At 42.0% G+C, this 22,290-nt stretch overlaps 1 protein-coding gene across 1 annotated transcript in view; it reads right to left on the reverse strand.

Moving 5' to 3' along the window:
* LOC131950944 (uncharacterized) overlaps window positions 1-22,290 on the reverse strand; it is a 145,561-nt gene that overhangs the window by 14,860 nt on the left and 108,411 nt on the right. Inside the window, exon 9 of the mRNA XM_059313156.1 lies at window positions 3,096-5,317. Coding sequence (XP_059169139.1) covers window positions 3,096-5,317 — 2,222 coding nt within the window. The remainder of the gene's footprint in view (window positions 1-3,095; window positions 5,318-22,290) is intronic.

Raw genomic sequence — 22,290 nt, forward strand, 5'->3', positions numbered from 1 at the left:
CACATTTATGACCCTATAATTACATACACAAAAACATCCGCATTCCGCAAAAAAAAAAAAAAAAAAAAAAAAAAAAAATCTATCAAATCCACCTCTCAATTCAGTGAAGAAAAAACTCCCACCCCTCGCTGACCGCCCTCACCATGTCCGACATGTTTCAATTTGTTATGCAATATATACTGTGAGAATGTTACAGTGTCTTTCATTAAAAAATTGTTGTCTAAACTACTTTACAATTTAGCAAGATCTACTTAGTTAATTTTTTATACTAGTCATAACAATATCTTCTGTTGTTCTGTCAGAAACACTTTATTATAATATTACTAGTCTCATCTTGAACGTAATTTTTCCCCACTTAAAACTCAACTTTCTTAGTATTTTATTCACGTAGTCTGACCGTATTAAAAGAGCTTCATAGGTACTCGACTTTCTAAATGTCAGCGCTGATCCGTTTTGGTTCTTTTTGTAATTTAGACGGAAACTTTGAAGCCGAAAATAACACTGGGTACGCCTGGGGCCGACCTAATTATCATTCTTGTACCGGGTTTGGCGGGATTTTCTCCGCTAGACAGCTGGCATTTTGTCGTATGGTCCCGCTAATCCTCCGTGGTTGTGGTGAATAACGGACGCCATTGTTGTCGTCTGATGGAGGGTCGTAACAAAACCGCCATGTTTTCCAGTATAACATTTACACTACACCAACACCATGATGGGAAAAAGGAAACTTGGTCTTATTTTTTTTTTAACTTTCATTTTTTGATTTCGAGGAAGAGTTTTGGATTCAACATCATTGTCACGACAAATGAAACAAAAGTAAACAAAACCAAGTGATTTAAACTAATAAATATTAAACTCAAATACATAAATAGGAAAGCATGTGATAAGATATATACCTAATTATATGTAAGGCAACTGGTGTACGTGTAAGGCCAAACAGAAAACATACATAACGAAGGACGAGCGTCTTTAGATGTAAGGACCATCAGAACACATACACATAACGTGGGGTGCACATGTAAGGACCATCAGAACACTACACGCAACACAGGACAACTGCTGTACATGTAAGGACCATCAGTAAAGACATACAGCGAGTGTGCTACAAGTAAGGATCACCAGAACACATACACATAACGAGGACTGTAACTGTAAGGGCCATCAGAACACATACACATAACGTGGGGTGCACATGTAAGGACCATCAGAACACTACACGCAACACAGGACAACTGCTGTACATGTAAGGACCATCAGTAAAGACATACAGCGAGTGTGCTACAAGTAAGGATCACCAGAACACATACACATAACGAGGACTGTAACTGTAAGGGCCATCAGAACACATACACATAACGAGGACTGTAACTGTAAGGGCCATCAGAACACATACACATAACGAGGACTGTAACTGTAAGGGCCATCAGAACACATACACATAACGAGGACTGTAACTGTAAGGGCCATCAGAACACATACATACAAGGAACGATGCACCTGTAAAGACCATAATACATACATACAACTTGGGCGGCCTATATAAGGGCCATCAGAACACATACACATAACGAGGACTGTAACTGTAAGGGCCATCAGAACACATACATACAAGGAACGATGCACCTGTAAAGACCATAATACATACATACAACTTGGGCGGCCTATATAAGGGCCATCAGAACACATACACATAACGAGGACTGTAACTGTAAGGGCCATCAGAACACATACATACAAGGAACGATGCACCTGTAAAGACCATAATACATACATACAACTTGGGCGGCCTATATAAGGGCCATCAGAACACATACACATAACGAGGACTGTAACTGTAAGGGCCATCAGAACACATACATACAAGGAACGATGCACCTGTAAAGACCATAATACATACATACAACTTGGGCGGCCTATATAAGGGCCATCAGAACACATACACATAACGAGGACTGTAACTGTAAGGGCCATCAGAACACATACATACAAGGAACGATGCACCTGTAAAGACCATAATACATACATACAACTTGGGCGGCCTATATAAGGGCCATCAGAACACATACACATAACGAGGACTGTAACTGTAAGGGTCATCAGAACACATACATACAAGGAACGATGCACCTGTAAAGACCATAATACATACATACAACTTGGGCGGCCTATATAAGGGCCATCAGAACACATACACATAACGAGGACTGTAACTGTAAGGGTCATCAGAACACATACATACAAGGAACGATGCACCTGTAAAGACCATAATACATACATACAACTTGGGCGGCCTATATAAGGGCCATCAGAACACATACACATAACGAGGACTGTAACTGTAAGGGTCATCAGAACACATACATACAAGGAACGATGCACCTGTAAAGACCATAATACATACATACAACTTGGGCGGCCTATATAAGGGCCATCAGAACACATACACATAACGAGGACTGTAACTGTAAGGGCCATCAGAACACATACATACAACGAACGATGCACCCGTAAAGACCATAACACATACATACAACTTGGGCGGCCTATATAAGGGCCATCAGAACACATACACATAACGAGGACTGTAACTGTAAGGGCCATCAGAACACATACATACAACGAACGATGCACCCGTAAAGACCATAACACATACACATACGAGGGCTGCACATACAGAGGCGTAGCGACCCTTCCCGGCGACCGGGGACATACTTTCAATTTGGCGCCCCCCTCGGGAGCAAAGTTTCGATTTGCACCCCCCCCTCGAACTTTTCATTTGCACCCCCCCCTCAAACTTTCGATTTGCACCCCCCTCGAACTTTTCATTTGCACCCCCCCCCCCCTCAAACTTTCAATTTGGCGCCCCCCCCCCCTAAGGTCGTCGCCCGGGGACATATGTCCCCCCCGCCCCCCCTCGCTACGCCTCTGTGCACATATAAGGGCCATCATAACACATACACATACGAGGGCTGCACATATAAGGGCCATCATAACACATACACATAACGAGTCTAGTACCTGTAACGAACATAACACATACACATAACGAGGGCAGTACCTGTAACGGACATAACACATACACATAACGAGGGCTGTACCTGTAAGGACCAACAGGCCGGAAGTCCCTGTCTATCCTGTTGGCGTAGATGTTGGGCAGTGTGACGCTGGACACGATCCCAGGGTCTTTCTTGGCGGCCTCTCGTCTGACCAGCGACTGGGCCGAGTCCACCCTCTTGCTGAGCGAGGGCTGGGAGTAGGCCTGGGCGGTGGCCAGCGTCTCGTTGGGGTAGTCCCCGGCGATCCAGCCCTGAGACCCGTACTGGACCGGCTCGTCGATGTAGCGCCGGGTGGCCGACTCCTGCTTGTGGGCCAGGTACTCGGTGGAGCTGTAGTTGGAGATAACTTTGGGGTCCTGAGGGGCCAGTTGGTGAGGGGGGAGCTGGTGAGGGGGGAGCTGGTGAGGGGGTAGCTGGTGGTGGCTGTGCTGACGCCGGCGGGGGTCGCGACCCCGATGTTCCATGACTATGGTATCGATAGGGTCATCCCGGACCCTCACCAGCTCCAGGTCTCTCTCATCCCTCCTCTCGCTCGACCTCTCCCGCGAGCGCTCTCTGGAATGTTCTCGTGACCTGTGTTTAGAATGGTCTCTCGACCTTTGACCCGACTCGTACACCAGATGGGACTCGTCATCGATGGGTTTAATGATGCCCCGGGGCACGGGCCTGTGCGGGGCGACAGGGCTGCCATATTGGCGCGGGATGTCGTCGTAGCTGTGAGCCATGCTCTGTCTCGCCCTGGCCAGTTTCAGCAGCTCGTTCTTGAGCCTGGCCGTCTCCTCCAGCTGTTGTTTGCGCTTCATGATCTCGTACTGCAGCAGGGCCTTCTTCTCCTCCCTGACCTTTGACTCCTCGTCGTCCGAGTAGTAGACCGGCACCCTGTTGTTGGAGGACAGCTGCTGCTCCGACCGGCTGCCGGACAGCGGCTGGACGACACGGTCGTACATGCTCTGGTCGTAATCCGAGTACTGGAGCCGCTCCGCCGAGCCGGCGCTTCCACTTTTTTGCTGGTAGAAAATCCGAGCGTAGTCCGAGGGTTTAATCTTGCTGTAGCGCGCGTCACGCACCGGTTCGGAGCGCGTGCTCTCCGTGTCGCTAATCCCGGATTGTGAGCTGTCGTCCGTGTGGTATTTCAGCGACCGGCTGTCTGCCGGCTCGTGGAGCCGAGTCTGGAAGTCGGCCTCGATGTCTTTATCCTCTTTGATGGGCGAGAACTTTGAGATCATCGGATCCGACGACTGACGCTTGTGACGCTGACGCCTGGGCGTGACCTGCGGTGAGGATCTCGGCGTCAGCGATGACGCCGCAGACTGGGACGGCGCACTCCGCTTCCGGTTGTCCTGCTGGGTATCCTGATACAGCTGAGCCGGGGAACGCTTGCCGGCGTAAGCCCGACCCCGGGCGTAGGCGTCCGACTCCATCTTCAGCGCCCCGATCTGCATCTGCAGGGCGCGGATTTCCTCCAGCTCCTCCAGTTTCCGCTTCCGGTCCTTGGTGACCCGTCTTAGCTCCTCCTGTAGCCTTTTCTTCAGACACTTCATCGCCTCCGTGCACGGTATGCCGTAGATGTCGATCAACGAGTCGATAATCTCGTCCGTTTCGTCTTTAGGCCCGTAGCCTAGCGAGGCCGTTCTCTGCATGGGGGGTTTGCTTCTAGACTCGCTCTCCGCCTTTTCCAGCCTCGCTCTCGAAGACTCAGCGGAATCGAGGCTCTTCGACTTTCCCGTGTCAGCTAAAATAGTTTTCTTCTTAGGGGAGAGCAGCGCGTTTCTTACAGTCGTCAGTCTGGCGACCTCCATGTCATCCTCGTTCATGGAGTCGTCGCTGTCTCGCGCTGCTGACCTTTGAACCCGGTTACTCGGCCCGACGATGTACCCACTGTCCACGGCTGTCGCCCCCGGGTACAGCACGACCCTCGCGGGGGTCGTCATAACCACGGACCCCTCGTCTTCTTGGTCCACGCCCTCGCTGCGTTTCACCGGCGCCTTCGGCCTCCTGTTCTTTGATTTCGGCGCCAGCACCGGGTCTTCCCCCACCGGGATGGGCGGAAGTTTCCTGCGGATTTTCTTCCCGTCCTTGGAGCCGTCCTTCTCCTGGGTTTTCGTGACGTCACCTGACGACTTGCTGGTGGAGGTCTTGGCGCTACTGCCGCTGCTGCTGGTGCTACTGCCGCTGTCGGTGCGCTTGTCTTTCATGACGTGAGCCTCCCTGCGAGGCTCCCTCCTGGGGTCGGGGTGAGGCGGCTCCTTCGGTTTGCTGTTGATCTGTAGAAATCGATTCATTCAAAGAGTTCAACTATTAATTTAAAACGTTAGTAATTAATACTGTCTAATTAATTTGTTTACTCTTGTTAAGGGGACGTGGGGGAGGATACATTTAAAAAAAATTGAACTTTTCCTAAAGGTTTTATAAATTATTCAACAATTATACAGAAATCTGCACACACAAAGGAAAGGAGTACAGGTTATTCAACTTTTAAGTAAAGTCAGAAAAAAGAATTAAAAAAAAAAAGTGAATCAAAATAGTAATGTCCAACATATGTTCGCTTTTGAGAAAAAAAATGTTAAAGAAATGATTCAATTTTGTAATTTTCTTTAAAGGTTTTAATTTATCTAAAAAAGATATTCTTCTATGTCCAATAATTTGTTTACACTGCATTCATACAAATATTTCTAATAGAATCAACTCATATATATGGTGACGCCATTAAAGATCATTGACCTGACCTTTTAATAGGTTCAAGAGGTCAATTATGACCAAGGGAGACCAGGCTTAAGTGCAGGCTGGGGGGTGGGGGGGGGGGTGGGGGTGGGGTATTGATTGTATTTCAAGAGATTTACCACGCAGCATGCACACACTGGGTAGTGAGTAATCGACAGGAGGTTTAATGGACCGTCGGTCATTGACCGTAATTACAGACATGTATTTTGATTTACGTTATATGTATAGGAGCACAATATGATGTATAAATTATGTATAAGAGCACATCCTGATGTATAAATTATGTATAAAAGCACATCAGGATGTATAAATTATGTATAAAAGCACATCATGATGTATCAATCTATCTATATACTACTAAAAGTCAAGTTTGTTTACATGTTTGAATATTTATTTTTTTGTTTTTTTGTTTGTTTGCCTGATCGACTATTGTGATATGTTCGACTCTATCTGGAGAGCTGTAAAATAGTATGTAGGTAGAGAATAATTTTTTAATGCAGACAGACTGTTAATCACAAATTTTTATAAAGACGTTAATTAATTTATTGATTTATTCATAGTTAAATTAACCGTATTTTTTTAAAAATGTTAATACTTTGAATAAACTTTGTGGGGATAGTGACGTCCCTTGATGTGTTAACTTTTTGGTACAATAAAAATATCGGACTCCATCATAGACTTTGTGGCCCATTCAAAAGTTTAACGCGTTACAAAGCTAATTTTCTGCCGGCTATAACTTAAACAATACGTCCGTTTGCTGTATTTATTACGTTCCAACACTTATATCAATTTTCAACTGTCTTTTTCATTTAGTTTTACGATAAATTTCTCTAGATCTAAAGATCAGCTATCGAAGGAAAGTTATGAATCTAGCCAAGATCTAGATCTAGCCTAGATGTAGGTCACTAGACTCAATGTAAATTCTAGATCTAGACTTAATGTAAATTCTACATCTAGAATCTATTTCAGGCCTTAATTATTTTATATAAATCTTTGTTTGGCTAATTTAAGATAAAATTTAATTTGAAAGTTAGTACTACTAGACTTAGATCTAGATCTAGAATCTATACGCGTAAATCAAGTTGCATAAGGAGACACATAGTATAGTATAAAAATTCACTTGTGACGTCACGAGTAAATAGCTAAAATGGTAGCGTAGTCGGCTCTCATGCAGGTGGCACGGGTTCTAGACCAATATGTCAATGAAATTTTTTTTTTCAATTTTTTTTTTTAGATGTGAATGATAAAGTTGCCTATCTGAACTTGGCAAGATACAGGGCAGGTGAAGTAGAGTTCATCTGTTTCTTTGTCCTAAGCATATGAAAGGATAGTGTGGTCAGAGACATGCTCGGCTGGAATCGTTTTTTAAACGATAAATACATGTTGTCTGAGACTTGGCGGGACACTGGGCAGGTGAAGTAGAGTTGAGTAGGTCACATGTGACGTCAGTATATGAAGGGATAGTCCGAAATCGGTGTTTTCGGTGTTTTTAAAAGATAAAAAACATATTTTTGAATGTGGGGTCTGTTTTTTGTGACGATAAGTGACACTGCAGTAGCGTAGCGAGGAGGGGGGGACGGGAGGGGGAGGGGAGGCGGGGGGGGGGGGAAGTGGAGGCGGGGGGAGGAGGAGGGGGGAAGGGGGGGACATATGTTGGGGCGCCAAAATGGTTTGGAAAAATAAATTGAAAGGTTGAGGGGGGTGCAAATCGAAAGTTTGAGTGGGGGGGGGGGGGTGGGGGTTGCAAATCGAAATCTTGCGGGGGGGGGGGGGTTCAAATCGAAAAGTTTGTCCCCGGGCGCCGGGAAGGGTCGCTATGCCTCTGAGTGACAGACGTGATGTTTTTTTATGGATGACCCCCGAAACCCACAGTTATCCAACGGATGACGGGTATTCTAGTATACTACTAAAACTCAACTTTGTTTACATGTTTGAATATTTATTTGTTTGCCTGATCGAAAATTGTGATATGTTCGACTCTATCTGGAAAGCTGTAAAATGGTATGCAGGTAGAGAATAATTTTTTAATGCAGACAGACTGTTGATCACAAATTTATTTAAAGACGTTAATTAATTTATTGATTTATTCCTATGCAGAATAACCCATTTTTTAAAAAAATATTTGAAAAGCCACTAGACTCGGCGGGACCGTGACGTCACAGGTTTTTGTTTACTCTTTAGTACAATAAAATGGCAGCGTCTATTGAAGAAAATTGTGTTCCCATTCAAAAGTTTAACGCGTTCTAAATCTAATTTTCTGTCGGTCATAACTTTAACAATACGTCCGTTTGCTGTATTTATTACGTTCCAACACTTATATCAATTTTCAACTGTCTTTTTCATTTAGTTTTACGATAAATTTCTCTAGATCTAAAGATCAGCTATCGAAGGAAATTTATGAATCTAGCCTAGATCTAGATCTAGCCTAGATGTAGGTCACTAGATTCAATGTAAATTCTACATCTAGAATCTATTTCAGGCCTTAATTATTTTATATAAATCTTTGTTTGGCTTATTTAAGATAAAATTTAATTTGAAAGTTAGTACTACTAGACTTATTTTTAGATCTAGATCTAGAATCTATACGCGTAAATCAAGTTGCATAGTATAGTATAAAAATTCACTTGTGACGTCACGAGTAAATAGCTAAAATGGTAGCGTAGTCAGCTCTCATGCAGGAGGCACGGGTTCTAGACCAATATGTCAATGAAATTTTTTTTTCAATTTTTTTTTTAGATGTGAATGATAACGTTGCCTATCTGAACTTGGCAAGATACAGGGCAGGTGAAGTAGAGTTCATCTGTTTCTTTGTCCTAAGCATATGAAAGGATAGTGTGGTCAGATACATGCTCGGCTGGAATTGTTTTTTAAACGATAAAAACATGTTGTCTGAGACTTGGCAGGACACTGGGCAGGTGAAGTAGAGTTGAGTAGGTCACCTGTGACGTCAGTTTATGAAGGGATAGTCCGAAATCGGTGTTTTCGGTGTTTTTAAAAGATAAAAAACATATATTTGAATGTGGGGTCTGTTTTTTGTGACGATAAGTGACACTGCAGTAGCGTACCGAGGAGGGGGGGGGACGGTAGGGGAGGGGAGGCGGGGGGTGGGGAGGGGAGGCGGGGGGTGGGGAGGGGAGGCGGGGGGTGGGGAGGGGAGGCGGGGGGGGAAGGGGGGGTGGGGAGGTGGAGGGGGGAAGGGGGGGGGACATATGTTGGGGCGCCAAAATGGTTTGGAAAAATAAATTGATAGGTTGAGGGGGGTTCAAATCGAAAGTTTGAGTGGGGGGGGGGGGGGTGCACATCAAAAGTTTGAGGGGGGGGGGGGGTTCAAATCGAAAACTTTGTCCCCGGGCGCCGGGAAGGGTCGCTATGCCTCTGAGTGACAGACGTGATGTTTTTTTATGGATGACCCCCGAAACCCACAGTTATCCAACGGATGACGGGTATTCTAGTTATGTATAAAAGCACATCATGATGTATCAATTATGTATAAGAGCACATCACGATTTACCTTACATGAATATATCTTTTAATCGTTCTATTCAACATTCTTTTAAAATTTTCCATCACCCACTTTTAGCATTGTACTTATCACCACTCTATCGAACTGATTTGATGGACAATTTTATTGAACTGAATTAAGAGACAAAGGTAGGCCTATATCTACAGGTAAAACAAGGGTGGAACATGTCATTTAAAGACAATCATCTCCCCGATGTATACAATCAGGTTAAAGTTCCAATGCAAGCCAATGTATACCAATCTTTACATCATACAACATCACCAACAACAGAGAAAGCGAAAATCATGCATGTTACGTGCCATTCATCACAACCTGGCTTTGATTTATCTCCCTTAGACAACTCAGGCTTTTTACTTCCCCTTAATTGGGATTAATGGTTTTTTGTTAATTAATGACAAGTATTTATTATAAGTTTTGCTCTAGCTGTCTGTCTGTCCGTTGTTTGAGCTGTCTGTCTGTTCGTTGTTTGAGCTGTCTGTCTGAGAATGAGTTTCGGTAAAATGCTATAACTGAATTTCTACACTTACTGTTTTTAAAAACTGAAATATTTTCAAAATTCAGAATTATTAAAAAGTAGGCTTATTAAATAAAACAAAATTTTAAAAAGTATTTATAACAATAGGCTTTCAAATGACCACATGAACTAACATTAAGTAAACAGACATGAAATTGTCAGTCAATATAATACTACAAAAATGCAAGCGAAAACAGTTTCTTTCAGGCACATCTTCGGAGGCGGAGGAAATTCCCTATGTAAACGAAAGATAAGTACCCCCCCCCTGTAATTTAAGCCCCCCCCCCCCCCCCCAACCAAAGTTTCAAGTGCTCACCCCCTCAATCGGAGATAAATGTCTGAAACTGATTGAAATGTTGCCAGAAATTGTCGAAAGCCAGTAATTTATGTTTAATTAATTTTTAAAGTGTTGCTGCACACGATGCTATGAGCTCAGTCCAAAAGTTTTGACACACGGTTCGATATCGATTAGACGAAACGTGTTGGAATTATTCGTAGATCGTAAAAAAACAAACAACAACAAACTACAAACAACAACAAAAGCAAAACCGAAACCAAATTAATAATAACTCGTACAGTAGGCAATGTTTATTAAAACTTGATTGTAAAAATATCAGTTGAACAAGTTCAGGTGAATGGACTAGGTCAGGGGTCGGCAACCTGCGGCTCGCGAGCCGCATGCGGCTCTTTTGATGTCAAGGTGCGGCTCTTCAGTTCATACACAAATATTAATAATTATATTATTTCATTTTCAAAACCCATAAAAATATTCAATTGTAAAGATACACAACTTTAACATAAACAGGACTAAAACACTCACCAGAGAACAGTGAGAATAGGTGCAGTAGAAAGTATACGGACAGCTGCGAGCTTTTTCGAATATCGTTAAATGGAGAATGTTATTTTTTTTCAGAAAGCAATCCTCTACCAGTCAGTATGCATTATATTGACCTGAGTGACGCAGTATTTTAGTTATTAGCTTCCTACGGTTGAGATAGGTACTGAACAGTGGGGTACGAGTAGGGTGGAAGATACGCCTTGTGTGAACCGAAAGACGGAAGTGACCGATACAATAATCAAACCGATACCCAAGCCAGTTAGTCGGAGTTTGCCGAGTTGTGTCCGAAAAGAAAGAAAGAAAAAAGTTAATGGCTTCTAAAGTGGATAGGGATTGTCGTATAGTTATAATTATAGTATTACTAATTTTATCATAGTAGAGCTAGCTAAAACATTTATGTGCAAAACATTATGTATGTTTTCATATGAATTAATATTAATTCATAACTAACGTTATTTATTTCAAATCCATAATCAAATGTATTTACGTAATCCTTATCAAATACCAACATGTTGAACAATGTTAGTGGCTCCTCAATAAAAAACGTTTTAATAAAAAGCTTATATGTAATAATGCACTGAAAAGTTGAAAATAAATTATACACTACTATTTAAATTACTATAAAGAAAAGCGTGGGTGTCTTCCTAAATATTAGACGCTACTTTTGAAATTACTATAAAGAAAAGCGTGGGTCACTTTAGTATCTATTGAATACCTTTACTAATATTTAGGAAGAGACCCACACTTATCTTTATAGTAATTTAAATAGTAGTGTCTAATATTTAGGAAGAGAACCACGCTTTTACGAACCGTAGCTGTCAGGTAGAAGTGCCTGCAATTTCGCTCGGCCGTTTCGATCTAGACTGACATCAGACAGAGGAATGCTTGTAAAAACAGAAATTGTGGGCTCTGCCGTCCCCTGTCCGTCCCCTGTCATATACGTATTCTTTAATCTTGTCCCGTTGATTTTCAAGGGATCCAAAATTTTTAATATGTATCCTAATATTGATGTATCGATATTGCGGCGGTTTCCTATATGTAAAAATGCACCGGTCATTGAGCTAATGCTTTTCTACATATTTTAGAGCAAATTAATTATTCAGAAATCCAAAACTTAATAAAAATAAACAAAATTTTAGGTAATATTAAGGAACAAAATATTAATAGCTACTTAGTATATAATACATTTAAAATATCATTTTAGTTTATATTGTGTTATTAGTTTTGTTCTCACACAAAAATTCCCTATATTGGTTGCTTCCCCTGTTTGCAATACATTTGAATATGGGAAATAATTAACAAAATGAAATATTATCTTGTTATCTCTATTCAGTTCAGAAATGTGCCGCTATGAATTTCCCGTCAATTAATTTTACGCCAACATGAAATCTAAAATGGAGAATTCTACACTTGTCATAGATGTGTCAAGCAGTTAGGGCACATTATTCATCTATCTTACAGTAGCAAGATAGCCGCATTCTTACTCCCACCCACCCATCCCCACCTCACCCACACTTTTGGTAAGTTATGTCAGCACCCAGATCGTTGGTCATGTGACATAGCGACCAATCAAATCATTGGGTTGACCAACACGCGTACACCTAACGTGATGCGCAAAATGGTGGAAAATCTAAATCGCTTTTATTCTTTTTTACTGGCTTTCGTACGCGGTGTGTAGGGCCATTACCGTGTAGGATAGATTAGCGTCCCGATAACATACATGGGATGTCTATCTCAATATCTTATTCATTGATCACTTTGCTTTACTGAGTTTTAAATTCCGTGCGTTATATTGTAGTCAATCATTACCGTGTACAAAGGTTACTTCATTCAACTGTTCTGTTACTAATCATGTCTATATTAAATTGACCATCATAGCTTGAGAAGTTGAGATATTTTAATTAAAGCTAAACTTGGCGGTGTCGGCCATGCTTGTCTAGCAGTTTCTGGGGCAAAACAATATAAACTGGGAGTGATATCCTTTAAACTTTAACAAAAATTGCAAAATTTGTCCAAAAGTCGATTCGATTTTTTGCAAGATTACAATGTATCCTTTAAATTCCCTTTACGTTAAAGTAGGGAGGTGTAAAACGGATCAAACTGTCAAAATGTCATTAAAATTGCATGCACAATTATAATACTTTCTCTATACTCTGTATACGAGAAGGTAAAAGTGTACTTGCATTACCAACCACCTAGTGAATAGTCCTATATTTTTATTTTTTGTATTACTAATTTCATTATTCTGGTGAAACGAGAGTATGTTTTTATATGAATAAATATATTTTGTTCATGGGTAAAGCTATTTATATTAAGTAAATCAAATGTATTTACCCAATCATAATTTTTTAAAAAATATAAAAAAAAAAGGGAGTGGCTCTTTAAAACCTGGGGAATTTTGAAAATTGCAACTTTTGGCTCTTCAGTCTCAAAAGGTTGCCGACCCCTGGACTAGGTGAAAAAGTCGATGTCACTTAAGTGGGACACAACGGCGCTGTGCCTTTATTCTCCTAATTCAACAGTTGGCCCAATATGGCAAGCTAATAAAACTTGCCAGATATGTTTGCCACAATAATACGGACCAAAATAAGGTATGTCTCAATTGAACGTAATCCGCATCATAATAATATAGGCCTATATTTACAAATAAAAACTATACAATAATTTTGTTGCTTAAAAACCAAGGCTGCTAATAAATTGTTTCCGTTTAAATATTTAATTGCGGAGTCGTGTAAATATAAATCTAGAGTTATCTCCCCTGATTTCCCGCCAAATCTGGCCAGCAGACAGCGTCAGCAGTGTCCTCATTGTTCCTCGCAAAACTGCTCGGTCGTTATGTCAACACTGCCGGTCGGTCTAAATTACCACTTCACACACACATACACAAACACACAGGCACACACGCACGTACGCAAACACACATACACACAGACAAACACGCACACAGACCCTCATAAAGTTTCCCGCCCACCAGCCGTTGTTATTCTTTTATAGCTCGTGCTTAAACTCGAACCAATCATCCGGCGATTGTAATCCACACCGTCCGTCCGGTCATTGTAATCCACACCGTCCGTCCGGTCATTGTAATCCACACCGTCCGTCCGGTCATTGTAATCCATACCGTCCGTCCGGTCATTGTAATCCACACCGTCCGTCCGGTCATCCGGCCATTGTAATCCACACCGTCCGTCCGGTCATTGTAATCCATACCGTCCGTCCGGTCATTGTAATCCACACCGTCCGTCCGGTCATTGTAATCCACACCGTCCGTCCGGTCATCCGGTCATTGTAATCCACACCGTCCGTCCGGTCATTGTAATCCATACCGTCCGTCCGGTCATTGTAATCCACACCGTCCGTCCGGTCATCCGGTCATTGTAATCCACACCGTCCGTCCGGTCATCCGGTCATTGTAATCCATACCGTCCGTCCGGTCATCCGGCCATTGTAATCCACACCGTCCGTCCGGTCATTGTAATCCACACCGTCCGTCCGGTCATCCGGTCATTGTAATCCATACCGTCCGTCCGGTCATCCGGCCATTGTAATCCATACCGTCCGTCCGGTCATCCGGCCATTGTAATCCATACCGTCCGTCCGGTCATCCGGTCATTGTAATCCATACCGTCCGTCCGGTCATCCGGTCATTGTAATCCATACCGTCCGTCTGGTCATCCGGTCATTGTAATCCACACCGTCCGTCCGGTCATCCGGTCATTGTAATCCATACCGTCCGTCCGGTCATCCGGTCATTGTAACCCATATCGTCCGTCCGGTCATCCGGTCATTGTAATCCATATCGTCCGTCCGGTCATCCGGTCATTGTAATCCACACCGTCCGTCCGGTCATCCGGTCATTGTAATCCATAAGTTATGGAAAAATAAGATAGAACTGTAGTCCCTATTCGTATCAATCGTTAAGCCTATCAATACCATCTTTGCATGCGTGCATTAGTGTTGGCTGATGTAGGCTACTCTTCGATAATCCATTGATTGATACCATTGATTTCTAGTGCAAGCAGAGGCGTTGCTTACATATCTGCTGGTTCATTTGATATTACGTCTTTATATAACAGAGGTTATGGGCCTGGAAGAATCGGGCGCAGATGTTTCTTCCAGACTTTTTTTTCCAGGGGGGGGGGGGGGGGGCACTTGAAACTTTCGGGGGGGGGGGGCGGCGGACACTGTTAAAACTATATATTTTCTATATAAATTCCATTTTGTTCGGGGGGGGGTATGGGGGCGGTGGGGGAAACTCTGATCGGGCAACAAATTTAAGTTATTTATACGATTACTTAGCACAGATATATTGAAATGTAAAAATCGAAAAATTGCTTTAATTCCACAGAACCTATATCTGGTTTTCGGTGTTCGCTGCCTGTTGTAAACTAAAAAATGTCTTCACCAACCGAAGCCTACGAGCTGAGCAGCTAACACTGTACATATGGAAGCGACGAGATATGAAGAGCAGAATATGACTTGAATCATGAGGTTAAAGGTTATCTGACAGCAGAATGTGACTTGAATCATGAAGTCTTTACAGTTAGCCAAATGCAGAATGTGACTGGACCCTTCAAGTTAACAATTAGCTGTTGCATAATGTGGCTAGAAATTTGTTAACATTTATCTCCAAGAGCAGACAACTGAGAAGGGGGAGCTACTCACTGCAAGTAGACATTGACCCTAACTGACAGGCTAGTTGACGTCACTGGCAATTACTCGATGACATTCGGCCCTCTAGGGATGTTCTAAAACCCGAAAACAAAATTAAAAACGCATCTGAGTACAAGCTTGAAGTAGCGAAAGAAACCTGTCTATCTTCATTTTAGCTGAATAATCGAATCGTATTCTAGGTAAGGTTCGGGCTAGGATTAAGACTAAGTTTAGGTTTGTGGTATTAGCGCAAAGTTATCATTTATACACGTGTGTGTATTTGTGTGTGTGCGTGTGTATGTATGTATGTATGTGTGTGTTAAAATAACCGAGAAATATTACAAATCATAAATAAAAAATACCTTTTTGAAAAATACACTTTCCAGAATGAAATCCCACAACTACTTTGGACAATTCACAATTTGGTTGAAAAATCCGACCGAAGACCTGGCCACAATCCTCTTTACTTGACGTTATTTTTACATGCAATGTTGCTAGTCCAAAGATCTAAAAATAGACTTGTATAGGCGTCACCTGGGACACATCAAATTGGTCATATCCACCCTCCCCGCCCCCCCCCCCCCCCCCCCCCCCCCCAAACTCCCGCATCACAACTCATCGCCTTCTAAATATAGAGCCCAGACCAGTTCTCCTAATCAATATGCCGATAGACAAATCAGGCCGTCATTATTAATCAAAAGGTAACAAAAGCGGTTGAAAGTTGTTTGAAAAAAAATATAACCATTGAATAAACAAGTCTCCTGATCCGTTTTCCGATAATGAGCACAAGCCGACTTTTGAAGAGGCAACTTTTAACTGTTATAAGAGTGGGATGTTTAGTGTTGATTTCTGAAGGTCGTAACATTTGGAACAGTTAAAATAAAAAGAGATACCATGCAAGATTTGCAGCTGGTGACTTAAAATTCTTAGTATTCAATCATTATTTTATTTAAAAAATCATTAATTTATAGAGGCTAATTTTAGATTTTTTAAAATTTTATAAAAAAATAAACTCACCCTTCTAAAAAAGAAAAACTCAAATATGGAATCCATTGAACGTGAAAGACGACGGAGCGGCTTATGCTGATATACACCAACATCCCACGTACGGGGGGGGGGGGGGGGGGGGAGGTTACTTGGCTTAAGGGAACTTCGATCTAGGACAGGAGTTTGTGCCAAAAAAAAAAATGTGGAACTACGCATCATAATTATTATAAAGTGCCGCCCCACCCCTCATACCCTCACCCCACTCCCCTACCCCCAACATCAACGTTTGCCAATAGAAAGCTTTAGAAATAATTATCTTAGAGAAATTATTCCACTATGGACGAACTCAAAAACGGAAGAGCGCCGTATCTACGGAAAGTCATAAAACTTGGCAAGTCGTGCATTTATGTGGTTTGACTAACATATTAAAGGGTGTGGTGTAAGGTCCCTTTGGGGCCGTGTGGTATATGTTTACATTGTTTGGTACACGGTACTATAAACAGTACACATATACTTCGTCAAACCAAGACTTTATTCAGTGGGGGATGTGGTTGTGTGGTATCTATTGACATTGTTTGGGAAACGGTACCATATACGTCGTCAAAACAAGACTTTATTCAGTGGGTGATGTGGTCAAGCGGTAGCAGGCACGTCTACAAACATAATGTCTTGATGCCATACGACAGGCCGTGATTATAGTTGACAGATGCCATATCAGATGACCAGACGTCATGTCAGATGAACAGATGTCAGATGACCAGATTGTCAGATGACCAGAATGTCATGTCAGATGACCAGATTGTCATATCACCAAAATGTCATGTCAGATGACCACATGTCAGATGACCAGATTGTCAGATGACCAGAATGTCATGTCATATGGCCAAAATTTCATGTCAGATGACCAGAATGTCAGATGACCAGAATGTCATGTCAGATGACCAGATTGTCATATTACCAAAGTGTCATGTCAGATGACCACATGTCAGATGACCAGATTGTCAGATGACCAGAATGTCATGTCATATGGCCAAAATTTCATGTCAGATGACCAGAATGTCAGATGACCAAAATGTCATGTTAGATGACCATATATCCAGCCATGACACACACCCTTTACCCCCCACCAACAGCAGTGACAGACAGCGAACAAGGCAGCAGTTTGACAGTAGAAGTAAACCGAAACAGTTGCTGTATTTCCCCGCTTGCGTGTTGCATGATACATTTTTATATCGTGAACCTGCTACACGCTACTCTTGATACACACTACCTACCACTTTACACACTACCTACCACTTTACGACTCCATTCATCAAATATAACCCACGTAGAATCGATTCCCTGGCCCCTGACAATTTATTATGACTCTAACCTACATATGAACTATTTAAAGCCTAACACAGTAACCCCATGATAGAGCCTTTATATCCACGCCATTGAACCATTAGAGCCCCACTATTGTACAATTACCCCAGCTCACATAGTTCTATAAGCAGTTAACGATCGGGTTAAAGCTAGAGCGATATGCATGCCAAAAGAGTTGGGCTGATATAACATTCTATATTTGTAATGGGAAAGAACGTTGATATATCATTCTATACCGATGATGGTTAAAAGTAGATTAACAATTCTATACCAGCAATGCTAGAGAAAGCTGATATACGATTCTATACCATTAATGATTGAAAGTTGATATACGATTCTATACCAGTAATGCTAGAGAAAGCTGATATACGATTCTATACCATTAATGATTGAAAGTTGATATACGATTCTATACGAGTAATGGTTGAAAGTTGATATACGATTCTATACCAGTAATGGTTGAAAGTTGATATACGATTCTATACCAGTAATGGTTGAAAGTTGATATACGATTCTATACCAGTAATGGTTGAAAGTTGATATACGATTCTATACCAGTAATGGAAGAGAAAGTTGATATACGATTCTATACCAGTATGCTAGAGAAAGTTGATGTACGATTCTATACCAGTAATGGTTGAAAGTTGATATACGATTCTATACCAGTAATGGTTGAAAGTTGATATACGATTCTATACCAGTAATGGTTGAAAGTTGATATACGATTCTATACCAGTATTGCTGGAGAAAGTTGATATATGATTCTATACCAGTAATGGTTGAAAGTTGATATACGATTCTATACCAGTAATGGTTGAAAGTTGATATACGATTCTATACCAGTAATGGTTGAAAGTTGATATACGATTCTATACCAGTAATGGTTGAAAGTTGATATATGATTCTATACCGGTAATGGTTGAAAGTTGATATACGATTCTATACCAGTAATGCTAGAGAAAGCTGATATACGATTCTATACCATTAATGATTGAAAGTTGATATACGATTCTATACGAGTAATGGTTGAAAGTTGATATACGATTCTATACCAGTAATGGTTGAAAGTTGATATACGATTCTATACCAGTAATGGTTGAAAGTTGATATACGATTCTATACCAGTAATGGAAGAGAAAGTTGATATACGATTCTATACCAGTATGCTAGAGAAAGTTGATGTACGATTCTATACCAGTAATGGTTGAAAGTTGATATACGATTCTATACCAGTAATGGTTGAAAGTTGATATACGATTCTATACCAGTAATGGTTGAAAGTTGATATACGATTCTATACCAGTATTGCTGGAGAAAGTTGATATATGATTCTATACCAGTAATGGTTGAAAGTTGATATACGATTCTATACCAGTAATGGTTGAAAGTTGATATACGATTCTATACCAGTAATGGTTGAAAGTTGATATACGATTCTATACCAGTAATGGTTGAAAGTTGATATATGATTCTATACCGGTAATGGTTGAAAGTTGATATACGATTCTATACCAGTAATGCTAGAGAAAGTTGATATATGATTCTATACCAGTATGCTAGAGAAAATTGATATACAATTCTGCCGTCTCTAATTCAACAAGTTCCCATTTAATATTCCTCAGAATGGGGTGGTTTTCATCTAGACCGCGTCAGCTGTTACAGACTTAAGAATCTTTCCGATACGTCTGTGAATTGTGTAAACACCTTAAAACTACCATCTGATGACCTTTCTTTTGAGGCTGCTTCATATTTAAAAATTAAATCACGCAGTTTTAGACCGGGCATATAATGACGTGTATACCTTAGCACACGTGGATTTAAGCTCATGCTCTCAATTAGATATCTGTGAGCTAACTAAATAATCTCACAAAACATGAGACGAACTCTACTCTTGCGTTTTATCAAAAAACCATGAATAATAATATCTAAGTACATAACTAAGTGTTTTTCGCGAAAATGTGAAAATATCAACGGCGGTTTTGAGGTTTTAAAAGTAAATTATTTTTAATTTTCAAAATAAATTAACAATTTGTATACATAAATTTAAAATTATTATATAGCTATAAGCACGTGGTTAATGGTTGATCCAACCCTGAGTATAGTTGTATTCAGTAGTATAGAGCACTCATGGGGCAGGCCTTCAATAATGGATGGGAAACACTCTTGGAACTAGCTTCCAGTTGCCGATGTGAAACACTCATCATCTAAGACAGCGAGAGTGTTCCGAATGTAATACACCCTTCAAATAATTGATTGTGCTATAGAAAATGATCCCGTTGTTATCGATCCAGAGTTTTGTTTTCGGCAACGACATTTGTCTTGATCGGTGCCATAGACGTCTTTAATTATTCACAGGATATGACGTATTGGAGAATTTCAGGTAGGTATTTCGAAATAAACGCTATTTAATGTAGTAGAATGTTTAGCCAATACAGAGGCGTAGCGAGGCGGGGGGCGGGGGGGGGGGCATAAGTCCCCGGACGCCGACCTTAGGGGGGGCGTCAAATTGAAAGTTTGAGGGGGGTGCAAATGAAAAGTTCGACAAGGGGGGGGGGGTGGTGCAAATCGAAAGTTTGTGTTGTGGGTGCAAATCAAAAGTTCGAGGGGGGGGGGGGGGGGGGTGCAGATCGAAAGTTTGTCCCCGGGCGCCAGGAAGGGTCGCTACGCCCCTGAGCCAATACCCCCTTCAATAAAAAAAAAATTAGTTATTACGTAAATGGTGTATCATTTCTACTTAGGTATTACAATGCTAAATTACAACACCACATCGATAAACTACCGCATCACATTAACACATTAACACACCGTATGTAAAACTTATCACACCCTCATCTAAAACTGACCACACCACATCTACAATTGTAGGTGTACAAACTACCACACCACATTTAGGTGTACAAATGACCACACCACATCTACAAATGTAGATGTACAAATTGCCACATTACATGTAGGTGTACAAATTGCCACACCACATCTACATCCACATATGTACAACATATCACACCCTCATCTAAAACTGAACACACCACATGTACAAACTACCACACCACATGTACACACTACCACACCACACCTACACACATATACAAACACAATTCATTAAAATATTTCAGCATGCGAAAGAAATATAGAAACCCTGCTGAAGTGAAAACTTGTTACTGAACACACGGCCACCAACAGCATGATGGGTGTGACGTAGATTTGGGTTAGGTCACGTGATATTCTACTCGTTATAAAACAACGGGTCAATGACCCTACCCAATAACTGTGTCTTCTCACCCCCACCTCTTCAACTCCACCCCCCCCCCCCCCCGAACACCACCTCATCACACACACCCCCACTTGTCACAAGTAACCCCACCTTACACCTCCACCTCCTGTATTTTCACCTCACCCACAAGTCACCTCATTACCCACACCACCTCATGATATACACCCACCACCCCCTCATCCGTCCCCCCCAACCTCCCCTAAACCCGGCAACCCCTGAGACGTGAAAGCGTACAAGTTTCACGCCCCCCGGCCTTTCATTAGCCACTTCCGTTACGGGAGGCCGCACTAGCCGGCACTAACCGGCAACAAGACGGAGACACAACACAAAACATCTGGCACACATCTGGGACTAACTAGCCAGTAACCATAGCAACAACCGGACATGCCGATACTGACAAAACCTATGCCGGGTCCCAGTTTGTTCATACATTGTGTGTGTGCGTATGAGTGTGTGTGTATGCGTGTGAGTGTGTGTGTGTGAAAAAGTGTGTGTGTTAGTGAGTGTGTGAGTGTGTGTGTGTGTGGCAGGCAACGATAGAAATTATGCACTGATCCTAATGTATGTGTGAGTGTGTATGTGTGTGCGAGTGTGTGTGTATGTGTATGTGTAAATGTGTGTGAGTGTGTGTGTGTGGCAGGCAACTCTAGAAACTGTACTGTTGCTAATCATTCTGAACACAGCAAAGTTGGTAATAAAGAAACAATGAACAGCAAAATGACAAAATTGAACTTTACATTGGCAAGTTCGGTTATCCACACGGCAAAATTGAACCCAAAAACCGACAAAAAACAATCAACAAATAGAGAGGACATTGAACCTTTCAAACAAAAATGTCAACAGCTTTCAAGACGAAAACAGACGAACCTTAAAAAAATCTTCATAGAAAAATTTGACGAACAAAGACAAAAACAGACCCCCCTCCCCCCCCCCAACCTGTAAACCGATCTAGACACAAACACAGCTGGTGACATGCACTTCCCATTCTTGACCCCATTTCCCCCCCCCCCCCCCCCCGTTATCTAATGCGTGAGGAAAGGGGGAGGGGGGGGGGAGGGAGGTCACGCAGTGAGTTGAATAACATCCTTGCACTGACGTCATAAAGCAGCGCGCGCTACCATTCATTTATTGATCGCATCGTCTGCTGTCCATAGTTCCCCCCCCCCCCCCCCCCCCTCCGTTCCCGCCATTTCTGAATCGCTGACTGCTGAAGAGGAGCCAGCAGAAGTCAGCAAGAATGGAAGAACGGGACCGCAACAAGTCACAGACTTACAGACCAGACACTCTATGTACGTGAGGGTCGGGCAGTTGTGAGTGAGTAACAACAGGGGGTGGGGGGTGATAAGACGCGGGGTGATACCA

Source organism: Physella acuta, unplaced genomic scaffold (genome assembly GCF_028476545.2).
Source record: "Physella acuta isolate Inbredline_101_S28 unplaced genomic scaffold, ASM2847654v3 ptg000791l, whole genome shotgun sequence".
Classification (NCBI taxonomy): Eukaryota; Metazoa; Mollusca; class Gastropoda; family Physidae; genus Physella; species Physella acuta.